General features: G+C 41.0%; 1 protein-coding gene across 1 annotated transcript; it reads left to right on the top strand.

Moving 5' to 3' along the window:
• The first annotated feature begins 17 nt into the window (after window positions 1–17).
• On the top strand, window positions 18–27,583 carry LOC134640104 (sprouty-related, EVH1 domain-containing protein 2-like). Its single transcript, XM_063491711.1, has 6 exons — window positions 18–347; window positions 16,150–16,342; window positions 16,447–16,615; window positions 17,768–17,832; window positions 23,518–23,667; window positions 23,768–27,583. The coding sequence occupies exons 1-6, from the start codon at window positions 322–324 to the stop codon at window positions 24,551–24,553; spliced, it is 1,389 nt and encodes a 462-aa protein (XP_063347781.1). The 5' UTR covers window positions 18–321; the 3' UTR covers window positions 24,554–27,583.

The raw sequence follows: 27,583 nt of genomic DNA, 5'->3' as shown, positions 1-27,583 counted from the left end.
GGGGTGTAATAGAAGACCGGAGCTGGATTAAGCTACAAAATTGTCCGTTCATGCTAGGTGATGGTGTGTTAAAGTGATAGTAAAGCGGGCATTCGCGATCCAGAAGAAAGAGGGTGGCTCCGGGGGTAAAAGAGGAAAATTTTAGGGGTAAAGAAGACGGAGTCGCAGCCAGTCGAAGGCAAGCAAAGAGCCGACACTCGCACAAAGGCGCAGGGGGGATTTATGCGGAATTGGAGACAGAATCGGAGGAGCCACGGTGAAAGAATGACAAGCGAAAAGTATGCAACCGCCGTGGTACATTACCTGAGGTGAAACGAGAAAATGATAGAAGAAACACACCCAAACGAGTAAGTACTGGGACTCAAAAGATTTCTCTATATGTTTACCGCTCTCTCTTTTCTGTCTTTTCCCCCTTGCTTCCCTCCGTGACTACAAGTTAGAGGTGATTGGAGCAACTTGATGGAATGTGCATTCTGTGCAGATCAGTTCATGGTGTATGCTTTTTATTAATATTATTCTTTTTATTATTCTTTTTATTATTATTATTATTATTACGCTCAATTGGTTGGATTTGCTGTTTGATGCTGCTGTGAAGTAATGCATTGACAGTGCTGTCGAAGAGGGTTTTTAGGGCCCCCACCTCGGTGTAGACTCCAGGCTTGGGAAGGCAAGAGAGAAAGGAGAGGGGAGTGGGAGGAGGAGGAGGGGAATAAGCGTGGGTGGGTCGGAAACATTTTCTGAAAGGATCTGAAGCGAGAGAGCAGGCCCCTGTTGCAGCGTAACTTAGAAACTCCAGCACGCCCAGAAGTTACACCTTTTATAAATACACGCGCGGCGGCGAGCTCGCGAACCTTTTGTTTGTGCGTAGCTCGGAAGAAACAAACAAGCAAAAAAAAAAACACTGAGCGGCGATCGCAGGGGCATTTTCGCTTTGTTTTTTAGTCACATCTGTGTGTTTGTCTCTAACCGAAGGGGAAGTCTCACAGGATGTGAGATATCCGATATGCCTCATCCGCCATCTCTTTCTCAATCGCCCTCATTTGCATAGCCTACCACGCTCCATTCATAAAAAATAGCGATCGTAAACGTCGACTCAGCCTTAAAAAAACAAAAAGAAAGAAGAGAGACTGGTCCGTTTTTCCTAAACTGGAAACTGGCGAAGTTGTGTTTGACATGCACACGCGGGGATTGTGCTTTTTCTTCTGCGAACTATAGCTTCTACAGAGCTGTTCACTGCCTAGGCCCACAGATACGTTCGTGTGCGGCACCGATGGGCCTGTACTCAAGCGGTTGACGCTTAGAATTTGCTTAACAGCAGATTAATATGCATTGTACTACCTTTACACTGTGTAGGCTGCAGAGCGCCAAAACAAATATAGATTATATAGCCTGTTCTTTTTTTCAATCCTGCAGCCTTCTCAGGAAAAAAACCCATATGTACAGACATACGAGCAGGCCTGCCAAACCATTTAATTTACTGGCTCCTGTTTGCATTTTTACAGCTCTGTTAGCCTAGCCGTATCGTCAGCGTCTGTCTCTGTCAGTCTACACGGGGCTGTGCTCGATGGGAATGCCTGCCTTGCAAATCTGTTGAGGGGGGTGGAAGGGCGAAGGGCACCGGAGGGGATGTTTGCGCTGCGGTGGCGTGACGCCGGCTCATTCATAAAAGCCTTCTAACCTTCAGCGCGTCCCCATTCATGCCTGCCGGCCGTACTCTGCTCTACAAAGCCAGCGTCTGTGTGTCTGTTCCCGGTCCTAGGGTTTGAAAGAAGCAGGGACTGCGACCAAGCCTTTGTCTCTGCTTGTCATATGTTGCCAGATACACATTTGGGGTGTTAGATGCAACCAAGAAATCAAACTACGCTTTGCTGTCTTGCCTGCCTTCTGAAACTCTGCATTTCCTGTATTAACATCTGTGCTAACTGTATCTTTATGGCCTTGTTCTGAGTCATGTGTTTCTGATAAACAGCGTTCTCATGGTGTGATGGGAAAAGCACTCAAAAGAACCGTGGCTGATTGACTATCAATTGGCAAAATAGGCCTTTTTTATGTTTTTATGATTCATTATTTTACACTAAAATGGCCAAAAAGATCAGTTAAAGTTCTTGCAGTCATTAAAACCGGCCTATATAAGCTTCTAAATGCAATAACAGTACATTTTTTTAGTGGCAAAGACTTTACAAAAGTGAAAATAGACGCCACCACATGGCAAAAAAACTGCTCAGGATCGGTTAGAGGAACACTCATGAGCCACAGTATTGCACAATAAACATCGGGTGGTTTTAATGTATGAACCTTTGGCTGCCAGATTTCAATTTATCTTTTGGTTTTATTTAATTGTATTCTTTTGGACTGAATTAGACTGTCTGGAAACGTCTGACAGCTGCAGATTTGCCATCACAGTCCATATGTTTGTATCTAAATAGGAATATAGTCAAATAAAATCACCAGTAACAGGCCAAGGTTTTTTTAATCCACATCTTTCTCTAATTGATTTTTTGTTGCAGTAATAACTTTATTCTGCATGGTACAAAATCTCTTTTTTTGAATTGTTTTTTAATGTGAACCACTCGGCTATGTGGCCTCATAAAGTTTTTATTGTCCAGTTACTGGAAGGAAGTGATCGGCTGTTGTTATCTGCAACTTTGCGTGTTGTGGCTTTCTTATCAGAAATTACACCTTTTGTGGGATTACAGGTGTGTCAGGAAATAAGACACACCTTTTTATGTCATGTTGTGCAGCAGTGTCACTACTTCTTTTACAGCTTCAGTTTTATTGTGCGTCTTTAGCTTGTCTTTGTTGATCCATGCTATGGAGATGGTCACATGCCCATGTGTCAGCCTACTATCAGCAGGCATTGTGTTTAGTAGCGCACACACATAGTTTTTGAGAGGATCTTTTGTTGACTGCATACCTTAAACTATAATGTCACTATCCTCTCTGGAGGATGTCCCTCTTTTGCACCGTCCTTCTGGGGACATTTATTACCTTTTATAGAAGTAGAAGCTCTCCCCTGCACCGAGAGTCACAACACGAGCCGAGGACGTATTGATCTAATGTGAGCTGCTGCAGGGTCAGCATGTGCACAGTCAGTATTAGACAGGAGATGTCCAGTGACATTCAGAGAAGGTCAACGTAGCATCGAAATATAATCCCTGAATAAAAGCACTCATCAATTGACCAACCCAGGCGTTAGCAGGCCTGCACGTTCCCCCGGCAGGATTGTTCTGTTCCTCGCACATAATGCTTTTCTCCATTAGCAGCATTCGACATAATAGAGTATAATTAACCTGACAAGAGTTTTAGGGCAAAGCTCATCGCCAAAAACAGAGTAGAGCTAAGGTTAAGATAAACCATAAGAGGTGTCCCCACTAGCACGTTTCATTAGTGCATGAATCGTAATTAGTCATATTGGAGCTTCACTTTTGTAACAACTGCTTACACTGTTACACTGTTTTGAAACCTATTTTGTTGGCTGTACATGTTACCTCACTGGCCTTCTTTCTTGTTTTGTAATTCAATAAACAAGAACACTCTCAGCTAGGTAGTTTGTGCAAGCTTTTTTAGAAAGCTCTAGCTTTAAAGTCCTGCTGTAAAGTTCAACATTTTAACACCTTGATTGACTCGCATTTCTAGTTAGTTTGCCCTGTGGCCTTTCAAGGAACTACAGGGCTGTTTTGGCGCGTTTATTTGGGCTGTTTGTTTTTTTTTTTATGGAAGTTGAAATGTAACGTATTTATTGAGGCCTTTGTCTTTTGTGTGTAAATTGACCTTGGGTTTCTCTACAGATGCTATATGATTGTTTTGTTCATGGAAAGTTGTTTCTGCCACTAAAAAAAAGTAAAGAAGTAAGTTGAAATTTTGAGTTGAGTATTTTCCAAGTTTCAAGTGATTTCTGCCTGTAAGTTGACATTTTGAGACACATAACTGAAAATTTTGACTTTTTATTTCTTTTTTCTAGTGTTGGAAACAGACTTCCATATTTTTACCCTCAGAGGTTGCCAATTAATTCTAACATGATGAACATAGTGAAAGGGTATATGTTACACAAAGTAGGATCCTTTTGTAACTTCAACCATAAAATGCTCCTAGTTCAGACTGAACTTTAATGTGTTTGTGCCATTCACCCTACCTGCCACTTAATATGAACTTTTTCTGCTCTTTTAAGTGGAAAAGCTCCTGTATGTCGCTTCAGGAATGCCTGCAAGGGTTGTTTCGCACTGTATCCGTCATTTACCAGTAAGATCACAACACATCAAAAAGTTCTCCGAATGTGTTGCGAGATTTATTGCAGCGAGGGCAAAACTCAAACAGGAGACTTTGCCTCCATGTGTTGGGAGTCACTTTGCATTGCCTAGCAAGGCTCTGTTTGTTTGTTTCTTTCATTTGGAAATTTTTCTGTTGGTATTTTAGCATGCTCGGACGCATTCTACTGTCAAACTTGCATTGTAGATGGCTAACTGGTCGATCATGTATACAGTGTTTTCATATACTGTAACAAGAGTACATAAATATAACAAAACAGTCTGGGAAGCATGCATAGACCGAACGACTCAGTGGTGGGAAAGAAACTCAGATGGGCTTGTTTAGCAGCTTCTCTTTTATGCTATGTTAGAACAGCAGAAACACGATAATATCCTAAAATAAGAAATACTCATTGTATTAACCAACCTGCAAGACAGATGCAGTACTTTGAGTATCATTGTTAGTACAGCGGCAGTTTATTTAGGTTCATATCTGGGTAAATATCAAGTCCACATATGTGGATACACATAATTAACATAATAACTTCCTTTACAGACCTTTTGCATTTCTTCTTTCAGTCTGTACTCCCTCTGCACGCACACACATATGCACACATCATGTGGAACAGATCCCTTTTCACAGTGTTTCCTGTGTTTTACAGAGCAGCTCATCACTGGTTGCTATCCGGAGCCTTTATATAATGGCCCGAGCTGTTTATATCGAGAGACTAAACAATGGAGCCGGATTGTTTGTCTGTTTTTTTACTAATCTCTGCTCATCAGCTGACTAGATGACCAAGATTATAATAGCTCAAGTTTTCATTCACTCCACTGTGTGTTTTTCGCTTGTCACACCACATGTAGAACAATCCATTGGGCTGGTTACTGAAAACACTTCTTCTCAGTGTGTGAACCCTGTGAACTTCCATTTCGTCAATAACCACTTTACGTTCGTGCTTAGTTTGGTTTGGCATTTCATTACTCGAATAATTTACTTAAATCAACACAAACAGCGCAGTTTGCATGCATGCAGTCTATTATTTTGTAGATAAATAAAACTGTACTGTGGGTTTTCTGTTATCCTGGCTGATTATTAATCTCAAACCTGTTGGCATTTATAATTTAGCTTTTCGTCTACCAGTGCCATATTTTCTTCTTGTATGATGGCTATAAATAATACAAGTGTGTTAGATAAAATGAGAGTGTACTTTGATTACTTTTTTACACTTACTGATAACACCACCTAAGACTTTATTTTGCAAGTTTAAAGGGAACCTTTTCCTTAATGTTGCCCATGCAAATTAATCATACTCAGTTTTTCAAATAATGAGATCATCGTATGTACAAGTAATTGTTAAACTCTAGGTTTCAGACAGTTTTTTCTGCCCTTGGCTACGTATTATGTCAAGTTAGTCATCTGAGGCTGTGAGCACAAGCGCGCCACCCACTCACTCTTCAATCTTTTGTTTGCGAGCGGCACCCAGTTAAAATAAAGTTGGCTAAAACAGGTAGTTTCAATAGATGGACTGAGGGGCTGTGCCAAAGCCCGGTATACGATAAATGAAGCGAAGCCTGGGAGCTAGTTCAGACAGGAAACTTGAGCTGTACTGCCTCATGCACGCAGCTCGAGTGTGCATGAGGTAGTGCAACCCACCTCTCTCTCCTTACATCATGCACCAAACACAACTACCCCAATGTGGTGGTCTATTTGAGTTGAAGTATTTCCCACTTCTCCTGCAGGCATTTCGGTGCATTTCTGCCTGCTTTTTCAACCCCTCCACCACCCCAGCATCCACCTGTGGGATCCAGGGGGATGTTTACTCATCGCTCACTAATTTCCGTGTGTGTCATATCTGCAGGGAATGAGAAGCCTGGAGCCCAAGTTCGGACTTTGTTATTCTGCTGCAATAAACCATTTCAAACATGAGTTTTCTGACTGAATAAGGATTGTATTGAAGTGTTACTCTAGTAGAGTTACAATCAAATAAAAACATTTAATTCAAAATCAGAACAATAGATCCTCTTTTGGAGTTATTCACGTCATGTACAAGACAATCTCTTGTTTATTCACCTTTGCTGACCTTAGCTGAGCAAACTGGTTTTTAATTGTGAAAAAAGTTCCACCACACTTTGTGAGATTCACTTTCATTTCACATAGTTTCAAACCAGATGTTTCAGGATAAAATGAAAAGTATTCCTACACCCATGAAAAAGAGAAACGCTAAGGTTGGTTAATCCCAAACAGCATCTTGAAAGATTTCAGTCGCTCATGTGTAGCGGTAAAAATAAGTATATTTAAACGAAGCCTAAAGAGAACAGATGTCCTGCTGTTTATTATGCAAATAACTTTCCGTTTCTTTAATGCCCTGGAGTAGCAACACGGGCAGACCAATCACAAGATAAACCATTGACATCTGACAGTTTAGATGTGAGCATCTACCTGATTAAAAGACCAAGGTTGGCACAGTGCTGGATGTAGATCACAGATGTAAAGACGATTAAAATAGTTTCCCCCCCCTCCTTTCACCGATCACTTAACGGGTGGCCAAAGTGTCAGGTTTTAACAGAACCTAAGCGGATATCTGGTAAAGAGTCTTAAATTGGTTTAGTTGCCTTTAAGAGGTTTAGAGGTTTAGAATCAGCTTTATTTCAGTAAAGTTCATGTTTAGATGGAGGTGCTGCTGCAGAGTCACCTTCGCACCGATGGCTTTCTCTTGGTGTACAAACACAATGCTGGAAACACTGAATAGCTCAGCGCTCATGTTCTAACTGGTCATTTGGAAATGGGATGTTTTCCTTTAACACTTCTCTGAATATTGGTGACCTCTCTGATGTCAGTTGACCCATTTGCACTCATTCACACTGGCAGTCTTGTGCTGCCCAAACATGTGACCGTTCCATATAACAACAGCTGATTGACAGAAAGCTGATCAAACTTCCCCTGAGGAGCCTCCGGTGTCAATAATTGTGAATGAACTCTCTTCACCCAACCCACCAACCCCCACTCTATTGCCCTCTGAATGAAAGACAGAACAGGAAAGAACAACATTGTAAGATAATTCCCCATACTGTTTGGGCTTCATAAATCTATTTTCATATTGTTTTTACCCAGTGTGCTTTATAGCGTGCCTCTAATTAATGTACACGCTACTCACCAATGGTAGCAAGCTGCCTTGTAAGACACAAGGAGTTGTCTTACCAAGATTTTGATAGCAGCACACATTTTTGCCCACACATTTGATCAGTTTCTTCTCTCTTTCAAAATACACACCACTCCACAGAAGCTGTTTGTCACACATCCTGGTTAGATTATTAAAACATGAAATAATTAATACGTTAAACATAATGAGGCTCTATATGCTCAACCTAGCATATAGCCGATAAGCAATGAACTTCACTAGTTGTATGATGAAGGGGATATTCACATTTATTTTTCTCCAGTTATTCCATTAAATTAATATTATGTCATCTTTTGCAATTTGTGCAGTAATGAGTTCATCCATCTGTTATTTTGTGCTTATCTAAAGCCGGGTTGCATCAGCAGCAGGTCAAGCAGGATATTCTAGATGTCCCCCTGCCCAAAAACATTGTTTAGTTCCTCCTGGCGGATCTTGAGATTTTTCAGGCCAGATGAGAGATATAATCTCTCCAGCAGGATCTGCTTGTAGTTCGAGTCTGCTTCCAGGTGGGTAGGTCCACAAATCCTCCAAAGGGAAGTGCCCAGGAGGCTTCCTAGCCGTATGCCTGAACGGCCTGAACATGCTCCTTTTGACACAGTGAGCATAAGCTCTGAGCTCCTTACCCCATCTATAAGGCCCAGCATGTTGACTACTTGTATTTCCAACCTTCTCTTTCAGTCATTACTCAAATCTCAAGACTGTGAGTGTGCTCTGTCCTCACTACAACAGTCTGGTACAGAGCTCACATTACCGCTGACGCGCTGCCAATCTAACAGTCCACCTCATGCTCCACATATTACTTTTTTCTGCTATAGCTTCATGTCAGCATTTCCAGGTCTAACTGCCACACACATGACGTCCATGCTTGCACCTTTGCACAGAAATTATCATGCATATGAAGACTAGCTACACTGATAGCCTGCAACCTTATCACAAAATGAGAGAAAGCAGACAGAGGGGCATTGCTGTTTTCTGGTTAGATTTTTTTCTCGCTTAGAACTTGGAGAGTCTACTTTTGTCTTTTTGCTTCATTGTGTGAATTTTTGTTGGTGAAAGAGTGCACAGTGGAAGTGAGACTTGTGAGTTGAAGATAGGGGAGTTCAGGGTTGCCACCACAACCCTGGTGCTCTAAGCTCTACGTTCTTGTGAACCAGAACGGTTAGCTTAAATAATGCATCTAAATGACACAATGTTCACGTTTGTTCAGTTCAGTCATTTTTCCACATATAAGAACAACTCATATGTAGTGCATATGTTATGACTTAATAACATTTTGCTGATCTCTAAAGCTGATCTCTAACCACTCTTGTGACTTCATTTCTGGTCACTCTGAAGTAAACTAACACATATTCACATATGTTTGGGCTGAACATGAGTGAAGGAACTCACAAGTTTCAAAGTTACAGTGATGTGAAACAGAAAACATCAAGTCCAGACATTTAAGGAATATTTAATCAGCTCTGCTCTATATGTGGCCTTACTCACAGCCATTACTGAGGCTGAAGTGTGAAACACTGTAAGCATTCAGTACAATAAAGCAACCCTTATTCTGATGGACCTTTTTGTCGCTTCCTGACACAGGGAGCATGTGTGTTGTGTTCAGATGTACATAGAGACGTGGGTGTGTGTATGTGTTCTGTTGATCAGGCAGAGGCGCGGCCAGCTATTCCTTATCAGAGGAAGTATAGCCACTGTTATCACACATGGTTGGGCTGCCCTCACTGGCCTTTTTATCTGTCAAAGATGAGTTGGATTCCAGGCCTGATAACCAGTGCACTTCCGACCCCCTTTCACTGTTTTATTGCAATATTGTTACACACAGATGACGTCAAGTATTTTCGGGGTTTGGCTATCTGTGGAGCACTTTTAACAGTGTATAATCTAAAAGAGTGTATTCAGTGTCTTTGTGGTTCAACAGCAAGTGTTGGCAAAATGTGGAATTAAAGACAGTTGAGCCATAAAGGCAAATAACAATGACAGTGCAATAAATAGTTTTCACTCAACAGGTGTGTACTCCACCCACATCACATTTCCTTATTATGATGACTCGCTTATAAGGTGTGGAGCAGGCATAAAAATAAAAAGAACAGAATGATTACTGCAATGAACCACTTGAACCGGAGAGACTGTTCTTACAAGTTCATGTTACACTGAATTGTTTAGACTTTTCGAGTGGACATGGAGTTCTAGCTAATGCAACAAATGTGTGTTAATTTAAATGAAAAGAAGATGTTTCTGTAAGGATTCTTGTTTTCTGTTTGTTTGTTTACATCATTTCTAAAGATTTGGCAGTAATATCTGAACCACGTGTACACAGTGCTATTGAATAGGGAGACATTTGCATTTTCATATCTTTATATTTACACTACTAACTGTTACGGAGCCTTATGCCAGCTGATTGCTTTGGTTTCCAGTAGCAACTTTGTAGTTGTCATCACAGAAGGTGGAGACCAAAACGTAGCTAAACTGAGAGTGAATCCGAACGAGTCAGTTTTGTGTTTACAGCTTGCTTCACTTGCCTTCAAGTGGAAAAAGATGAGCTGATGTAAATTTAACAAGTACAGAATTTACAGTTAATAATGCACAATAATAAATTGTACTGACACCAGTAGGGAGTCCCTTTTGAAGCAGAAAAATATGCAAGCAGTTGTGCCTTCTGAGAGCAGCTTGGGTGAGGCCAAAACTGTCCTGTGGTCTGGTACAGTCAAAATGTTAAGTGTTAATTTCTTTATGAAAATATTAGGCGTAAAATCTTTACCTCCAGGCTAAAGAGATGGGAGACCATGCTGCATGTTATCAGCACAGATTACAAATTCCAAGATATTGGTGTGGAGCTTGCGTTAGGGTGCACTGCGTTGGTAATGGGCACATCTGTGAGAGCACCATTCATGCTGAAAGTCGACTTTGCCCAGGAAGTCCGTTAATGCCAAACTACATTCTGCACATCTAACAACAGCATGGCTCCATAGTTAGAGTGCAAAGTACTGGCCTGTCTGGACTCCAAATTTATGAGCCATTTAAAACATTTAGTGGATTTTATTATACACTTAAAAATGACAAAGACCCAAAACTCTTGAGCTTTTAACAGGTGAGAATGTTAGTTAAGTGTTCGTAAATGAAGAGGTGATGCAACATTTTGGTAAAGAATTGGGAAACACAATCTTGTTTCTCTTCAGATTATGTAAATCTCTCACATTTTACTAAAAACTATCTAAAAATCTTCACTTTTAACAATTTGATTATATTACATTAAATATTTTATTTATATTTTACACAACATCCCAGCTTTTTTGAAACAGAACTGTGCTCCAGCCTGGATTTTTTATTTCTATTAAGGTAATGGCTACCATGAGCTCAGTGAACTTGTTGGTATGATTGCATGCCAAGCTGCTGAATCTGGCGCTGTGAGGTATTGTCAGGCTGTACTGCAAAGCAAACAAAAGCAATTGGCTGGCAACTGCAGTGCTGTTTTTCTTAAGAAATGGAAGCCAGACACACCTTGAACCTTTGACCTGAAGTCTCATATTAAATTAAAAACGGATGTGATGCATGATTTCCTTATCAGCAGGTGGGTAAGCTCACCAAGCCTTTCTTCTAAACCAAGTCATTTTCTGATGCAACAAACTGTACCCTTATCCCACCCAAAGAGACTTTGAAAAGTGTTTGCAGTCTCAACTTAAAGCTTGAGATCACAAACCCCCCAAATATTAGACAATCATATTTTAGAATGGTTCATGTACAGTTAGAGATGCTGTGTACTGTATGTGAATTCCTCTTTAATTGGTGATTATAAATAGTCTACAAACTATAGTACTGTACAAAGTTCTCAAGAGTCACAGCCTCAGCCGTATTTTACAGATGTCTGTAGACACTCACTGTTATTCCGCTCTTCTGGTAATTTGAACAAAAAAAGTTCAAATTAGTTTTTTAAGGACACACGACGCACCATGTCCAGATATGTCATCCAAAAGGGTTTTCTGCAGCACATTGTTGGTTCAAAAGTATTACTTTATGTCTGTCAAACTGTGTTATATTGGGCAATTTTCATAGATTCAGCTAAAAAACAGGAGCAAATAATGTATTTTTGTGCAGGCTGCTAGTAACAAAAAGCTTAAATGTACATTTTAAAATTTGGTGCCTTGCTAAGCTTTCTATATGTGTAGAAACTAAATTATTCAACATTCATTCCTAGAGTTAGGTGCTTGAATGATTAATAGGTCAGTGTTAACTGACCAAACAAACAAAAGAATATTCCTTTGAAAATGGTCAGGTATGAGTACTGGAGTGAAAATAACAGAAAAAGCAGTGAATGTCCAAAGAAAGCCTTTGACTTTCAGGAAGCCTGGGGAACTATTGCTTAAGACCACTTTAAAAAATTACATGGAACTCAGGCTCCTAAAGAAATGAAGGATGGCACAAGACTTTTGCACGGTACTGTACCTTTTCTCAAAATGGGTGTTGCAATTCTTTTTCAGCATCAGTACCTCTTGCAACATTCGTGTGGACAGAATTAGATTCACAGTTCCCAAATGTATGTGTGTGTAAGAATGTGTGGCCATTCCAAGTGTATTAAAGTAGTGTGTAGCTGCTGGTTGTGGTTGTCTGTGTGTCCCCGCCACAGATTATAGGGCCTGTCGGCAGACGGGGCTCTAAACATGGGTCACAAGACAGCCCAAAATGTGACAAGTTCATCTCAGAGAGCTGATAGCTGGTATCGTGTGTCTTAAAGCACATGTGCTTATATAGCACAGAATTTGGTGTTATTTCTGTATGTGGGTGGCCTGGATGTGTGGTTCTGTATGGAAATATGTCATACATGTGTTTGAGTCATGTTGAACCACTGTGGTACTTTCATATAAAAGCAGAGTGGGGATTTTTTTTTTTAAACATTTTTCAGTTTAAGAGCAGAAATTATGTCAATGAACCGAAATAGCTTAGCCGTTCCTAACCAGGGGTGCAAATGCTCCAGGGTTGCTTCTGCAGTAGCCAGTGGTTAAATGGGTAAAAATGACCTCAAGTACCGGTGGTGAAAAAAACAGATATCATGATGTAATTATAAGACTGAATGCACCTGAATAGGTTAGAAATATTAACTAAATATAATGGGTAAGCAGGAGATACCTTGTTCTCAGATAATTATAGATAAATGTTTAAAACAGATAAGCAATTAAAAAGCAATTTAATTGGAAAAAAAATACATACATACATATTTTTGTCTTATGAGCAGTGGTTGTCAGGTGGTTCTGCTCTGTATCCTTAGTTGTTTCCCTTTTGCAGACACATTTGACACTACAAACATACCATAATCTGCTTGTTAACTGTATTTTATCGTCAACCATATAGATGTAAAACTATATTACCGCCTGTCTGACCTTTGAAATTAATCTTTTTTTTTGTCCATGAGTAATAGTAAGCTTCTTTTCTTAAATTAGTACACCACCATTTCTATTTTTAGATTTCATTTTTATTTCCTTTGTTGCTACTTAATTTTTCCACACGGTAAAGTAGAGCTCAAATAATAATTTTTACCTACGCCTGTTGTGGCTTGACATAGCAGATGAATAATATCTGCCTACAGAGTGTATTGCTATAGCCAGAAACAACACATGTGCATCTGTCTACTTTCTAACCACATACCTAATTAGTATTGCAGTGGGGCTGGATCATATCCCAGCTGACAGAAAGAGGCCATACATACTGGACAGATCGCCAGTCCATCACAGGGCCAGTAACAACACTAAATCTTTAATGCTTCACAGTGAGTAATATTTCTTGCTAAGTAGATTTTGGGTAGTGTCTTTGAGTTTCTAATTCTAGTAACTTTAAAATTTCTGAATGGAAACAAAAGCTCAGGAGTTGTGGGTGAATCTCTGGTTGCTTTTCTGTTTGTGCAGTTTGACTGCTGTCACCCAGTCAGTCTGTCATTCAGTCAGTTTTATGAATGTGTGTGGGTGGGAGCTGGTGAACCAGTTTTGCCACCTGTGTGTGTAGGTGTGTGTGTGTGCATTGAGTCCTTAGTACTGTTAGCTAATTATATAACAACGCTTCTCTCATTCACTCCCACTCATCCTCCCTCCCTCACTTCATCACTCTCTTTTTATGTTTGTCGTTATCTCTTCATGCTTCTCCCCCACACGCGTACACAAACACACATGTACGCACACGCAGCACAGCATCAATAGTTCATACATGGGTACATGCATGTGGATTGCAACCATGTCCATTGTGTATACGTACAGTGGTGACTGTCATGCTTACACATAAGAATACCATGTATTTTACTATCAGCCTCCGGTGTATTGTCTCCGGTTTCAGTTTTTGTCATCTGCTTTGTACTTCTTATAGAATAAACTGTATTATCTGTCAGCTTGTATAACTTGTGGCTCCAATCCAATGTTGTCTCATCTAAATGGTGCAGATGACTCCATTTCCGATTTAGGCACAAAGAAAAAAAAAAGACATAACATGGATAACCTGGGACTTCTAACTAGGCTGCAGCCATTTTGTACGAGTAATTAGTAAATTGTTCTTTTTTAATTCCCTTTTATTAACAAGAATTTTTTTTAACAATTGCAGAAAATGCAATTTCAAGACTTATTTTGTTACCAGTAATTGCTGCAGTTTGCATGCAAGATGCTGACGTGTCTGCAAAAACTCGCCAACAGTACGATAAAAAAAAATTCTGTATTTTAAGTGAGCACACAATATATGTGCCTAGTGGATTTATCACTCAGGCAGTTGAGCAATTTTTAAGTATACACTATTTCTAAAATTTCCGTTTGTTAAAAAAGGAATTCAGTTTACAGTCATACTAACGCCCTGACACATGTACATGGGTATTTTAGAAAACATATTGTTTTTTTCTAAGCATTTTAGTCTTACTTCTATGCATAAAATAACATTTTAAGTTACTGAAAACTGAACGTTTGAAAAATTCCTTCCAGAGTTAAGACTTTCCAGATGTCTCCAACGTCAGAAATGTGCACGTTCATTCCCTTTTTTCAGGTCAGACTGTGGGCTGCATTACTGTTTGTAGGCTTCTAAATACACAGCATTTCTATAGGGTTAGGGTTCTATTACCACCTGTTGCTTTAGCATGCTTTTCACAGCACTTGGCATCATTTTCTTTGTATTCACATGTGTCCAGAAGTATTTCTCAAAAACAAAAGAGGAATATGTACATTTTATGAGTGGATCTAACCTTCACGGAAGAGGAAAGGCAATTTGTGAATGAACATCAAATAATGAACCTAAATTTTCTGTTGTTTGATGACTTGCAAAAACTTCACATCCACTCAAATCTCCCCACTGTTGTAGGCAATTTTATTTTAATTTATTGTGATGGTAGAGAAATAAAGTGATATGACATGTAATATGAAAATAGGGAAGTTCTTATAGTTTACAACCACTAAAGCGACAAGATAAGGGATGTTTTCATTAATAATCACAGGGTTACTCCAGGAAAATATGGAGCAGAAGTGATAAGCTATATGATGAGGTTAGTGAGGAGATGATGGGCTGAAACAGCATTTTATTAAATACGTGGACTGTTTTATGTTAAAATGGCAGCAGTTTAACTTTAAAAATTTTCTTCTCAGAAGTTTTAAAACAACATAGCACCATATTAAATTTACATTAAACTTTGGGGTTGTTTGTGTGTGTGCATTCAATGCTGACTTGTCTTGGTACAACACCTCCTACTTGAGCACAGCGAGGACCAGGCAAAGTCGTGACTTGCAACGCCCTCAAACAGTCTGCCAGGGTGTGATTCCTGCTCTAGAATAAACTCTTAATGCACATTAAGAAAAGCATTGTCAATTTTCACAAGTTTCACAAGATGGGATAAGATGTTATTTTCTTATCCAAAGAGTTATTGTGTCGCGTGGAAAATATTACTGTTATTTTTCGGTTTGCAATCATGTGAATTTTGCTTTGACCTTACGTTATCTTGTATTCATACATTTCTTTGGTTTTCCTGTGGAAGGAAATGGTTGTCATTCGACATGTTGCCACATTTCAAGCAAACTGGACTGCACTGCAGCAAAACCAGAATCTGATGAAGAGATTAGATAGATTTGTTTTAAATGTTTTAGTGTTAAATTTAGTCGTTTGTGTAGTTATCTGATTATTCGCCCTTTCTGCCTCCTTCAGAAGGGGCGAATTTTCTTTCCGATGTGTTTTTTGCTTTCAGTATACGCTGTCCACCTGCATGGAAATGACATAAAACGCCTATAAATTTTACTGATGCTATTTTAGAAACAGTTACACTTCACAATATATTAGTGTACACAGTAATTTGCTTAGCTCAGTTTGACTGTGGACAAACTCATTTTAGGCTTGTATTGTTAAATACAGAATAGTTTGCTGGCTTCGGCTTTGATATGATTAAGGTTCCTCTATGACTGCAGCTACAAAAGTCTATAAACAGCAGTGAAGGTTTTGAGGGGGTTTCCCAGTAACCTAAAGCATTAAGTTGTGTAACTTTATAGCTGCGGAGAATTTTTTTCTGCCTCAAAATTCTGCAAAATCACACTACTCACATAATGGATACTGCTTTTATTTTAAAGCATGTTTTAAGTTTAATGAGCATAATGGAAGGGTTAAAAATTATTAGATCCTGAGCTTATCGTCTATTGGAATCACCACTCTACTGTCTGGTATAATATAAACACATTTACGTTGCACTCATCTTTGTGCTAATATCTTCTCTCTTCCTTTCTGTGCAGTGACAGCTACATCGTACGTGTAAAAGCGGTGGTGATGACGCGGGACGACTCGAGCGGTGGGTGGCTGAATCAGGATGGGGGAGCTCTGAGCAGAGTAGGGGTGTGCCGCCTCCTGCCGACAGAGTTGGCACCTGTGTTGGGCTCCACCAGCTCCCAGTTCTTCATCCGTGGTGAACGAATGCGGGACAAACAGGTAAAATACACACACACACATACATGAATGTGAGCGACAACGTGTCTGTTAAAGATCAGAAATGGGTCCATGTTGTAAATGGTTGGTGTGTGTCGTATCAACAGGTGATCCTGGATTGCCCGCTGAGGAAGGATCTAGTGTACACCATAGCGACGCCCACGTTTCACCATTGGAAGGTGGAAGACAGAAGGTGCGGCCTATCCTTCCAGAGTCCAGCTGATGCCAGAGCTTTCGACAGGGGAGTTCGAAAGGCAATTGATGACCTGGCTGAAGGTAAACTGTGCTGCAGTATAACTATTCAAATATTTTGACAAGACAGAGAGAGACCTGTCCTAGCACCTATAAAGCTTCCAGAGCTAAAATATGCTCAGTTTCTAATTAAACACACCCAAACTGAAGCTGAAAAGCTTTATTGTCAAGACAAAAAAACCCAACTTTTTTTTTTGTCTTGACAAAAAAAACTTTCCGTTTTTATAGAAGTCTATGTGGAAATCGACGTCAGTAAACAGTCTCCTGTTGGGTTAATTGGCTCATTTGCTAGTTTCAAGTCTTACTGTATAAAACATGACATTTGTTTTATAGATGATGGTACCTGTCTGGGAAAGATAAAGCAAGATATGCTTAGTGGGCATACGTTCTTTGTAGACTTCACTGCTTTGTTTTCTCGAGGTCTGGTTTCAGAAACATAAAACAGCAAGTCTTTACAACAAACCTTACTAGGTCATTGGTGATGGGTGGCTAAGTCCATCTTTTATATACAGTCTACAGCTGTGGTCAGAGGTTTAGATACACTTATCATGTCTGCTTTTAAAGTCATTAAAGATGTATGCTGTATGTATGCTAATCATTGGAAAAAGGACAGTTCAAAGAAATCATCAAAGCCGAAAATTACCGTCACATCCATGTACATAATTGGTGTATGTAACCTTCTGACCACAGCTGTATGTGTGCCCACCATAGTCCACTAAAGGCAGACTTCTTGTTTCAATCCCATGCTCCTCCTGAACTTTAAAAGCTGCAGCAGCTTGCTACTATTTCTCCAGGAATTCCACGTTCTAGTTATGACTAAACCATTGTTTGCATCTTTCCGACTACATAAAGAAAAGGAAACCACACTACTTAATGAATAAGACACTCACTAGCTGGTTCAAGGTTTGAAGTTTTAAAGCATAACACAATCCACCGGTATAACCAGTTAGTCTTGGCAAGGACATGAATGAAGGTTAAGTATGTGGAGGAACGTGTACCTGAAAGTAAAGTTTGTTTTCTGTCTTACAAGTTAAAAAATTTTGGTAAGGGACAGGATGAGGAAGTCAGGAACTATTTGATTGCCATGAAGTTATCAAAGGACGTCAAAAGATTCTTTGTTGTATGTAAAAATTAAACAACCTGAAATAAAGTTTTTTCCCGTCTTCCTGTCTGTAGGCTCCACGACCTCCTCTACGGCACTCCAGAATGAGGGGGAGCTGGGTGACGATGACGTCTTTACTGTAAGCACTTTATTTTGCATTAATAACTATGATGGTCACAACTTTTGACTCACAGCAGGCAGCATTACTAAGTTTCAGTTTGTTGTGGACACAGTGGATTGAATGTGTGGTTGTATGCGTAAAGATTTTGCAACAAAATACGGCTAGCTTATCTAACATGGGCTTCTGGATCACACGGATAATATCATCTGTACAATGTCAGGTCTTCACAGCACCATAATCGCTGGTCATACATAATAAAAATCTCTGTGATGTCTGTATACAACTCTCAGCTTTAGTCTCCACCACACAAAAGAAGAAGCCAACACCTAGCGGCTCTAGTCACCACTACAATTGAACCGCTAGATCCAAAAGAACATCAAAATTATTCATCCCAGTTCACAACGTCATCCATGTCGAGCATTGTGCTCTGTACGCTCTCTGCTGGCAAAGTACACATCAACTCTGAATGGAAAGATCCAAATCAAATGCTTAAGGCCCGATCTCTGGTAAAATGTTCATGCAAATCTCGTATCCGTTTGAGTCATCCTGCTAACACAAACAAACTAAACCGACACCCTGGCAGTGATAAAAATCATGCAGCAAAAGGCTCTAAATAAAAACAACTGGCCGTAGACTCAGCCAGCTGCTCAGTACTACAGATAAGGCAGAGTTGGAGCTTTTCAGACATCAAACCACTGCAAAACTTTTTTAATGTCATGTGTGAGAACTTCACTGCTCTGAAAATTAATCTCTCACTACCATCATGAGGTAAACAGAAGCAGTGTGCCTCAGTGGTCTGTGTGGTATTACTCAAAGGCAAAAGCTGAGCCAGGTTTTTGTCAACACAGCAGCATTTCTCACAATGTCATCTGGAAAGGAACACATTCCTGGATTACTTTGTACACACTGTGTTTACCTAACTATCAGTGCAACAAAACAGAAAATAATTGTTGCTGTGATAACTTTCTAGAGTTATAAAACGCTGTTGTGAACATTATAAGCTGTTGCACAGTGCTGTGCCGTTCATTAGGGGTTAAAACGCTGAAACTGGACTTCCTGGATCACATTTCATGTCTATCCAGTACTTTAAACAACACGCCTTTTCCAGCACAGCTACAAGCCTTGTTTTAATGCAGGTCGGATGTTAGTCTGAATGGCTTTTTAGGTGTAGACCTCCATGTGTTTTACCTTGACTGCACTAGTCCTATCTTAGAAGTTCCACTCTTCATAACTGGAGAAGGAGGCAGCAGAATTAGGATCTGGTGTGGCGCGCACACTGATCAAATTTATTTCATCCATCATTCAAAAATTATGTCTGCTCAGGAGTTCACGGAGTATTCGCTGCCGGTCATCTATACCTGCCACAGTACAGGAAATATATGCACACATACACACACACACCCTCCTGTAATCTGACACAAGGGCCAGCAGGCAGGGTCACAATGTCACTTCCTGTGTCCCAAAAACTCCCACTCTCCTGGTGACCCCACCCCCCTCCCCCACCCGCGCCATCCCTCTCCCATTTGAAACAGAGAAACGCTACCAAACTAGCAGTTAGCAGCTGTTTCCCAGCTTAGCGCAGGGCCGGTGATTTACGAGAGGAAGTGCCTCGTGGTTCATCTTTGACTCGAGCTGTCTGTACGGGCCAAGACTAATAGGTGCTCTGCTGGGAGCACGCAGCCACCACAGAGATGCATACAAACACTTGAGGAGTGGGGGGACTACAGCACTGTCGGAGGGCGGAGCAATCCCCGAAATGGAGCAGCGGGTTTTCACTAACAGGGAGGCTAAAAGTGCAACAAATCCACGGCAATTCATGGGTATTGTTGCATAAAATTGAACTTTTTTTTCTCCACAAATGAAGACCCAGAAAGCTCACATCCATTTCAGTTAAATCCCCACTGACTTATAAAACAAAACAGTGTGATAGCCTCGATTTTTCCATTTCCCTTGCGGCCTAATATAAACTATTTTTTAGCACAAGGCTCACCCTGTTTGGTACATGAGTCGTGCTAGCAACCAACAAAGCCTGCCTGAGGAAATATTATGCATTGCCTCATGTCTGCTTTTAAAACTTGTGCTGAAAAATGCCAGAAGATTACAGCAAACAGCCAGCAGACCTACACATAGCATGCGACTGCATAAGAGGAAATACTAGGACACAGTCTGTATTTGTGATCTAAAAAACATAGTGGATCTAAAAACAAAAATAGGCTACGTGTTGGGTTTGATTCTTTTTATGCTTGTGCCAGATATTAAAAAAATAAAAGTTACAGGGAATATTCCCCCACAGACGTTCAGAAAGTCAGTCGAGTATTGTCAGGATGCAACTGGACTCATGAATGAAACCGGGGGGAAGCAATTATTGCCTCGATTTGTGTCTCCCCTGCCCATTATTAGGGTTTCTCTCTCAACATTTGTGTATTTTTCTACCTGACGAGTGCTGCATAGCATATTGGAATATAAAACCCCAAAACATGAATATAACAATAACAGCAGCCTTATAAAACATGTCAAAAAGTTACTCCTTTTCTAATGAAACGTTGCAAAGTGTCATGACTGTAAAATCACAGGTGGAACATGAGGGGTTTAGTGCTGCTTGTGTTCTTCTTCTGTGCTAATGACCTTTCCTAAAGTTAGCAGCGGCGGCGGTGGCAGTTAGTGAGGCAGGCGGTCGTAGACAGAGGGAAATGCTGGAGCAAATTTACAGCCTTTGGAGGGATGGGGGAGGATGGGCTTGGGGGATAGGATGGACATACTTCCCTAAATGATTCCTCGTTCGCCAAACCTAAACTTAACCTAACCCTTCCTCTGTCCCTCCCTTCAGCACATCTCCCCTCTCTGTCTCTATTTTGGCTCATTCACAACAGGGGGAGTGAAAGCTATAGAAGCAATTCTGGGCTCATCCCAGGAGAGCGAGACAGGCCCGTTGAAGGATGAATCCTCCCGAGCTTTGAGTCGGGGCATGTTTTGTGTCAGAAAATAACTTGAAATGCCCTCTGTCCAGCCTTGGACCAGAATATATAGAGAGAGGATGTCCAGAAATACAAACTCTCCCCCTCAACTCCTCCCTTTGTCTCCCTGTCCTCTTGTGCAGTCTGAGCTTGCAGCTGAAAGTCTGGTCTGTGTTTTGAATTAGATGCAGCCATGGAGGCCAGAGTCAGACTGGTTTTCAACCATATCAACTCCTCCCCCAGTAATGGCTTCGCCAGGGGGCGGAGCCCAAAGCTGAGGCAGCATGTTATGTTATTTTTGGCAGGCTGCTCTGAGGGCTTTGTAAGAAAGCTAAGGGGAAATTCTCAGCATGGCAGTATCCATGTGGGGAGTAGGATATAATGGGGATAGCTTCAGCAGACAGACAGACAGACACACACACACACAAATATCAGATCTGGGTCATATAGTTCTGCAGAATAGTTTGCAGATTTGGATTTAGGCTTATTGGAGTGCCAAATACTTGGAATAAAAGTATTTTTGGGGGGGGGGGCATTTCAACAAGTTTAGGAATAGTTTTAGAAATTCTAAATGATGTAAGTAGCTTCCAAAAAAAAGTGGAATTTGCAAATCCTTAAAACCTTGCATTTCATTTGAAAACAAACTATCAGGTGTTGGTACAGAAATCCATTAACATATTTCCCAAAGTACAGGATGAGACATCTTTCCTGGATTACTTGCTGTAGTTTTGAAAGCATAATGTTTTCACATTCTTGGTCACCACAGAATTTCAGTTGCTCAGTTTTATAATGTCACAACACCACAGGTCCTGAGATCTGATAACAAGCTGAACAGGCTGTCCCCTCTTAGCCCGGAGGATATGGTGTCCAAATGAGCTACTCCTACTCTGTGTCCTCCAAAATCCCAGTATGTGCAAAATGTCTTTACACAGGACGGTTTTAAATCGCCTCCCTGATGTTACCTGAAGTGTTCCTGAGCCTGTGAAGTGATTTCCACTTCAGACCCAAAGATCACAGCCGATTATTTTTGGTTTTGACCTTGTTTCTTTCATTCAGAGATTTCTCTGATATTCAGTGTTAATGATGATGAAATGCATAACTTCTGTTATTGAATGAGATGTGAACCTCTCTTTATCTTGCCTTCTAGAAGTTCATCTATCTGCCTTGATTGGCGTTTTTTCGTGTGGTTTCTTTTTGTGTTTGTTTTCTGTGATTTGTTTGTAAGCAATTCAGAGATTTTAATATATTGAATAGCACAATTAGCTGTATTATGTAAGGACAGCATGCTAACAGCTGGAGTGGTAAGCATAGAGTTTCACATGTTAGAAATATTATCATTAGCATGTTGGCATGTTAGTGTAAGCATGGAAGCTCAAAGGCATGACCATTGCCTATACACATAATGTCGCCTCCAACGGTAGCAATTTTGGGTTCATTGCTTTGCTCAAGGACACTTTATTATATCTCCAAAATGACAAAACTAGTTGCCATTAATAGAACATTCCTTGTATCTACAGCCACCCCTCTCTAAGGCAGATCTAGCTTTTTGTATATCTGTCCAGTAATAGTTGAAGAGAAGTTGGATAGTTTGAATTTAAAAAAAAATCTAATCTAATTTGTGAAATAACATTTCTGGGAAAACGTGTTGGAAATCTCACAGCTGTTGCAGATAGCTAAGAGAAGATGATCAAGAAAAAGTAAGACATGCGAAAATCGTTCTTGCCATTGACTTCTTGTGACCAGTCTTCCCCAAAGCAAGACAAAATGCAGAGGATACATTTCAAGCACAACTTCTCAAACAGAAACACCTGCACCCTTTGCCCCGCGGCTAAACACATCTACAATACATGCACTCATATTACAATGCTGATATGATTAGACAAAAGGAGTCCTTGCCTATCAGCTGGTGGCTAACAGAGGCTGACCCCCATTGTGCATGTCTGAAATCGGCAGCGGCCTGACTGTCTTGTGTCTGGCCAGTGTTTGAGTTGGACTGGAGCCCTGATAGACATTAGCGGAAAGGAGACGGGATACTGTTCACATGTGCACACACATGCGTGGAGAGGTGGAAAAGGGAGAAGGAAAGGTGGAATGTGGAGAAAGTGCGATTGAGGAAAGGAGGACAGGTTGACTGGGGAGAAGGAGATGATGTGTAGAGGCTTAAAAGGTGAGCCTGTGGATATGGTGTATGTACAGTTTTTCTGCAGACTTTAAAAAATCATTTTAAAGGATGCTTCTGTTTCACTTTTTTGGATTTAGGAATATTTTGTATCAGTCACTTGATCTTACTTCATGAATGCTTAGGTTTCTTTTTTTCAGCCATTTTAAAAAATGCTGATTTAACTGATTCACTTTTACTTTCATTGTCAAATACCCAGTTCATATAAATATACAAGACAATATATTCATACTGAGTCAGATAAGAGTTTTTGCTGTGAAAATATGTTAAAAAAATAAAATAAAATCAAAGTGGTTAATTCAATTGTGATTTAAGGTGTGATGGTTACTGCAATGTTTTCATAAGTGATTCTTTGTGGCAGATGTTGTTAGTAAAAGCTTAACTCGAATATAGCAGTCCAAAAGTGGATTGGAAAACAGAGCTCACACTTCCTGTTTTTCCAATCAGTGCTGCATGGAGGCTTCCTGTTTTTGTTTGTCCAATCAGGGTGTCCTCTCTCGCTATTTGTTTGACGTGTGCAATCAGAAATCAGCTTTTCAGCCTGCATCCTGTGTTTGTTTGTCACCTCAGAATACCACAGACAGCTCATCCAACTCCTCCCAGAAACTGGAGACCTCTCTGCAGCCGCTCGAGTCCTCGCCCCTTCCCCAGAGACACAAGTGCCCGCTGGGATTTCGCCACGATCCCTATCGGCTCTCAGACCACTACTACTTGGACCAGGTGAGACAAACACGGCTAAGCTGTATCCATACATATTTTATATTTTATGAGTGAATTACTGCCAGCGTTGTTTATGTATTATACTCTCTCTGTTGTTTAGCCATTGTCTCGGATTCCCCGCCATGTCACCTTCGAGGACGAGGAAATCGTCCGCATCAACCCTCGGGAGCGCAGCTGGGAGCGGCCCGCCGAGCGTCATCGTGGACGCCACTCAGATCGCTCCTGGCTCACCGGCTACGAGGACTACCGCCACACAACAGTGCGTGACAAATTCATCAACATGGACGACCCTGAGCCCAATGTCCACTTTGACAAGACAGAGGCGCAGAAGCACGACTACACGTACCCGCTGGCACCGGCCCTGTCGCCCTCAGACTCTGATCCCTCCCTTGGACCCTTAAACAGTAAGGGCCAAAACGTCTCGTATCGCCAGCAGTTCCCGTCTGTGGTGTCCAGTCAGCCTCGCTCCCTACTCCCGAGCTCCTCTTCATCCACCAATGGTGGGAAGGGGCGGAAGGATGACAGAATGGAGCGTGCTCAGTGTGAGCACTGCGGTGAGGCTTTTTACCTCTCCAGCAACCGGAGAGGCAGGTGCCAGGATGCTCCAGACCCGGTGCGCACGTGCATCCGACGGGTCAGCTGCATGTGGCTGGCAGACACCATGCTCTACCACTGCATGTCTGACCCAGAGGGGGACTACTCAGACCCCTGCTCCTGTGACGGGGGCGAGGGTAGCGGGGGAGGCTGTCTGGGCACGCGCTGGTTAGCCCTGTTTGGTTTGTCTTTGGTGGCGCCCTGCCTCTGCCTCTACCCACCTCTCCACGCTTGCCACCGGGTAGGGCTTGCATGCGGCTGCTGCGGAGGTCGACACAAGGCCCTGAGCTGAGCGGCCGTGCTTGGAAACCTCAGAGGGACACGACTCAAACCTAAACCCAATGCAAGGACAGGGAAAGGGAAGGATGGGGAAACGAACAGAAGGGACAAGTGGTCATGACTGCTTACTCTCTTGCCTTGTTTTCTCTGGGTTTCTCTACAAATTCCAGACACTGAAATAAGCCAAAAAAGAAAAAAACTGTTGGTGCATTTTCTGAACGGCCTGGGAAGATAAGCTCCCCCTTACGGCAGACAGTTCTCTCAGCTCTCCACGTGGCCATTTGCTCTGTTTCTAGTGAGAGAGCACTCTTTTTCAGGGGGCCTTTTTTTTTTTTTTTTATAGCTGACCTATATGTCATGTATCACATATGCAGGTACTTTATATTGTTATATTTGTACACTGACTCGGCGTCAAAGAACTTGAATTGTTTCTTTGTCCTGTTTTTCATTCTCTCCTTTGATGTACGCGTGGCCATTTTGTTTATACTCTATTCCAATATCAGGCCCGCTCAGCTCAACTCCAGCAACACGAGACATCAAACACTACATCTCTTTGCGCATGTGTGTTTGTGTGTGCACGCGTGTGTGTGCGTTGATGGTATATGTGCATGCTTGTGCGCCTAGGCCTTTTGTTGTCTGTACTGCAGCTTATAGTAAAGCTCATGTATATAGTCTACATAGCTCTCCACCATCAACGTCTTCTTTGTTCACCGAAGCAAACGTGGTACTCATCTTAATCTTCGTCTAATATCCCAAAGATTCAAGCTTTCATCCTATTTATTTTTCTCTCTTAAATTGATCCACCATCAAAAGGGTGCTGGGCTATGATTCATTCACTGAATGAGACGGTGCCTCAAGTCATGCTAGCATCCGCCCCTGCTCCTTTCAAACATTATTTCAAACAGTGCCTAAAATCGCCTGAACCAGGAACCCACTGAGTCTTATTCCAGTCAGATTTTGGCTCATTTTTACTTACAGTGCACTTGGAGTAGTGTGATTTTTTTTCTTGTTCTTTGCAGAAACTTAGCCAGCAGTCCGTGTTACATCAAGGACCGAAAAATCAATCCGATACCGTTTAAATTGGTGCCCATATGCCTTAAAATGTGGAGTCTCACTCGTCTCTTTTAAGATGTCTGCTATAGCGAAAAGTGTAAGCTTGGTTATGGCTCAATCAAGCCTCACCACATGCTCTTTGAAACTCCATTTAAGCTATTTTTGTAATAAAAAAGAAACTCTTTTAAAAAAAGAGCATGTAAACTATGGATTTTAGTTTGCCAGCGAAGTACAATCACCTCTCCCCCGCCTGTCATTTATGTGCAAAAGCAAAGGCCAAAACTCGTACAACTCTATTGAAAACATCCAAAATCACTCCCAAAAAAAAAAAAAATGAATGAAGGTAAAACATTAATGCTGACTTTTTAAAACATGGGACTTGTGGGTTTTTGGGTTTGTGTTTTTTCCACTATGTATGTCAGTTCAGCAATGTGATGAGTCTGATTTCTAAAATTGTAAAGAAAAGTTTGACATTTTAGGAAGCACACACAGATAAGACGTGCAATAGCGTCAATGTCTGTGTGATAAATAAAAATGTAACCTAGATGCGGGATGTGGTTAGCTTAGCTTTGCGTAAACACTGGAAGCAGTAGAAATGGCCTGTCTGGCTGTCTTAGAAGGCACCAGAAACCATCCATCAGAGGGTCTAAGTTGAATCCATACAAAAAGTTCAATGTAAAATCAGCTAGTTGTGTGTCAGACTCTTTCTTGGAAGCTCTGATGTTTATAAAACATACATTTAAGGTGTTGTGCTTTAATTACAACTGGTTTCCAAAATGTCAAACTATTCCCTTAAGCGCAGAATGTGGTGTTTTAATCCAGAGATTAACTTGCTGAAACCACATGTGACACATGTATGTGCTGTTCTTCTCAGTCCTACAGCACTTGTTCCCCTCAATCCCAGATCTGTTGTATCATCCTAAGCACAAAGAGAGTAAAGTCAGATGCTTGAATATGGCATGACTACATTTCAAAAAGAACAAAAAACATTATAGTCAGTTCAGTTGTCGTGGTTTGTGACGCTGCAGCTGGCCCATCACGCCTTCACAATAAGAGCACAACACTAAACGTACAACCACTCCGGTGCTAGATGATTCATCTAAGCCTGGGTGGCAGCATTGAGGATCAGAGCGCAAACACAATGAGATTTTTAAAAATAAAGAGACGCAGGACATCAGCAGGATCCCATCGGAAAAGATCAGGAGTCTGAAAAACGTGAAATTCTGGAAACAAACATCCATCCCTGATTGTTTTGCCAAGGAAATGTCACTTACTGTAGTCGACTACAGAATGCCCGAGGATGTCCTTTTTCCTTCCCCAGTGGTATCTTTGTCATACATCCTGTCCTGTGTACCAGTTTGTATGTTGTTGGTGTGTGTGTGTGTGTGTGTGTGTGTGTATGTGTGTGTGTGTGTGTGTGTGTGTGTGTGTGTGTTGGCGTTTATTCCAGATCTGCTCATCCTTTTCTGCTCCTTGATCCAAAGCTACTGGGATCAGCTGAATATGCTATGACATATGGACACCTTCTGAGTAGATTCAGATGCTTTTGATGATCGATCAGGGACAGGGGCCAATCAGATTGGAAAGAGTGTGCGTATGTGTGTCAGCATGTCATCTTTTACCTCCATCTTGTTTGGTGTTCTCACATGCAGAGCCATTTACAAGTGCCTGAACGCATCCTCATTATCTCCTTGTGTATTTAAATTGAAAAATTTAAGAAACAACTCCCTGTATTGAATTAGACCCATTTTTTATGCTTAGTATTTTTACCTCTGTAAAAAAGAGCAAAAAATTATATTATATATATCAAGTGTATGTTGTACATTTTTATTTCTATTTTTTTTAAATAACTGTTTCTAACATGTACAATGGATGTAGTTCTTGCTTTTCAAGAAGGAACAGGAAGTACTTTGTAGATACTGAAGGGTGGCCAGGTTTGTGAGAAAAGTGAAATGTGTGTCTTACCTTCCGCCTCCAATAAAATGAGAGA

Source organism: Pelmatolapia mariae, linkage group LG13 (genome assembly GCF_036321145.2).
Source record: "Pelmatolapia mariae isolate MD_Pm_ZW linkage group LG13, Pm_UMD_F_2, whole genome shotgun sequence".
Taxonomy (NCBI): domain Eukaryota; kingdom Metazoa; phylum Chordata; class Actinopteri; order Cichliformes; family Cichlidae; genus Pelmatolapia; species Pelmatolapia mariae.
The sequence above is the reverse complement of the archived record's forward strand: the minus strand, read 5'-3'. Positions and strand labels throughout refer to the sequence as shown.

Coding starts and splice junctions, on each gene's coding strand:
- LOC134640104 (XM_063491711.1), top strand. CDS start 322: ATGATAGAAGAAACACACCCAAACGA. Junction 348..16,149: donor GAAGAAACACACCCAAACGA/GTAAGTACTGGG, acceptor CTTTCTGTGCAG/TGACAGCTACATCGTACGTG. Junction 17,833..23,517: donor GTGACGATGACGTCTTTACT/GTAAGCACTTTA, acceptor TTGTCACCTCAG/AATACCACAGACAGCTCATC.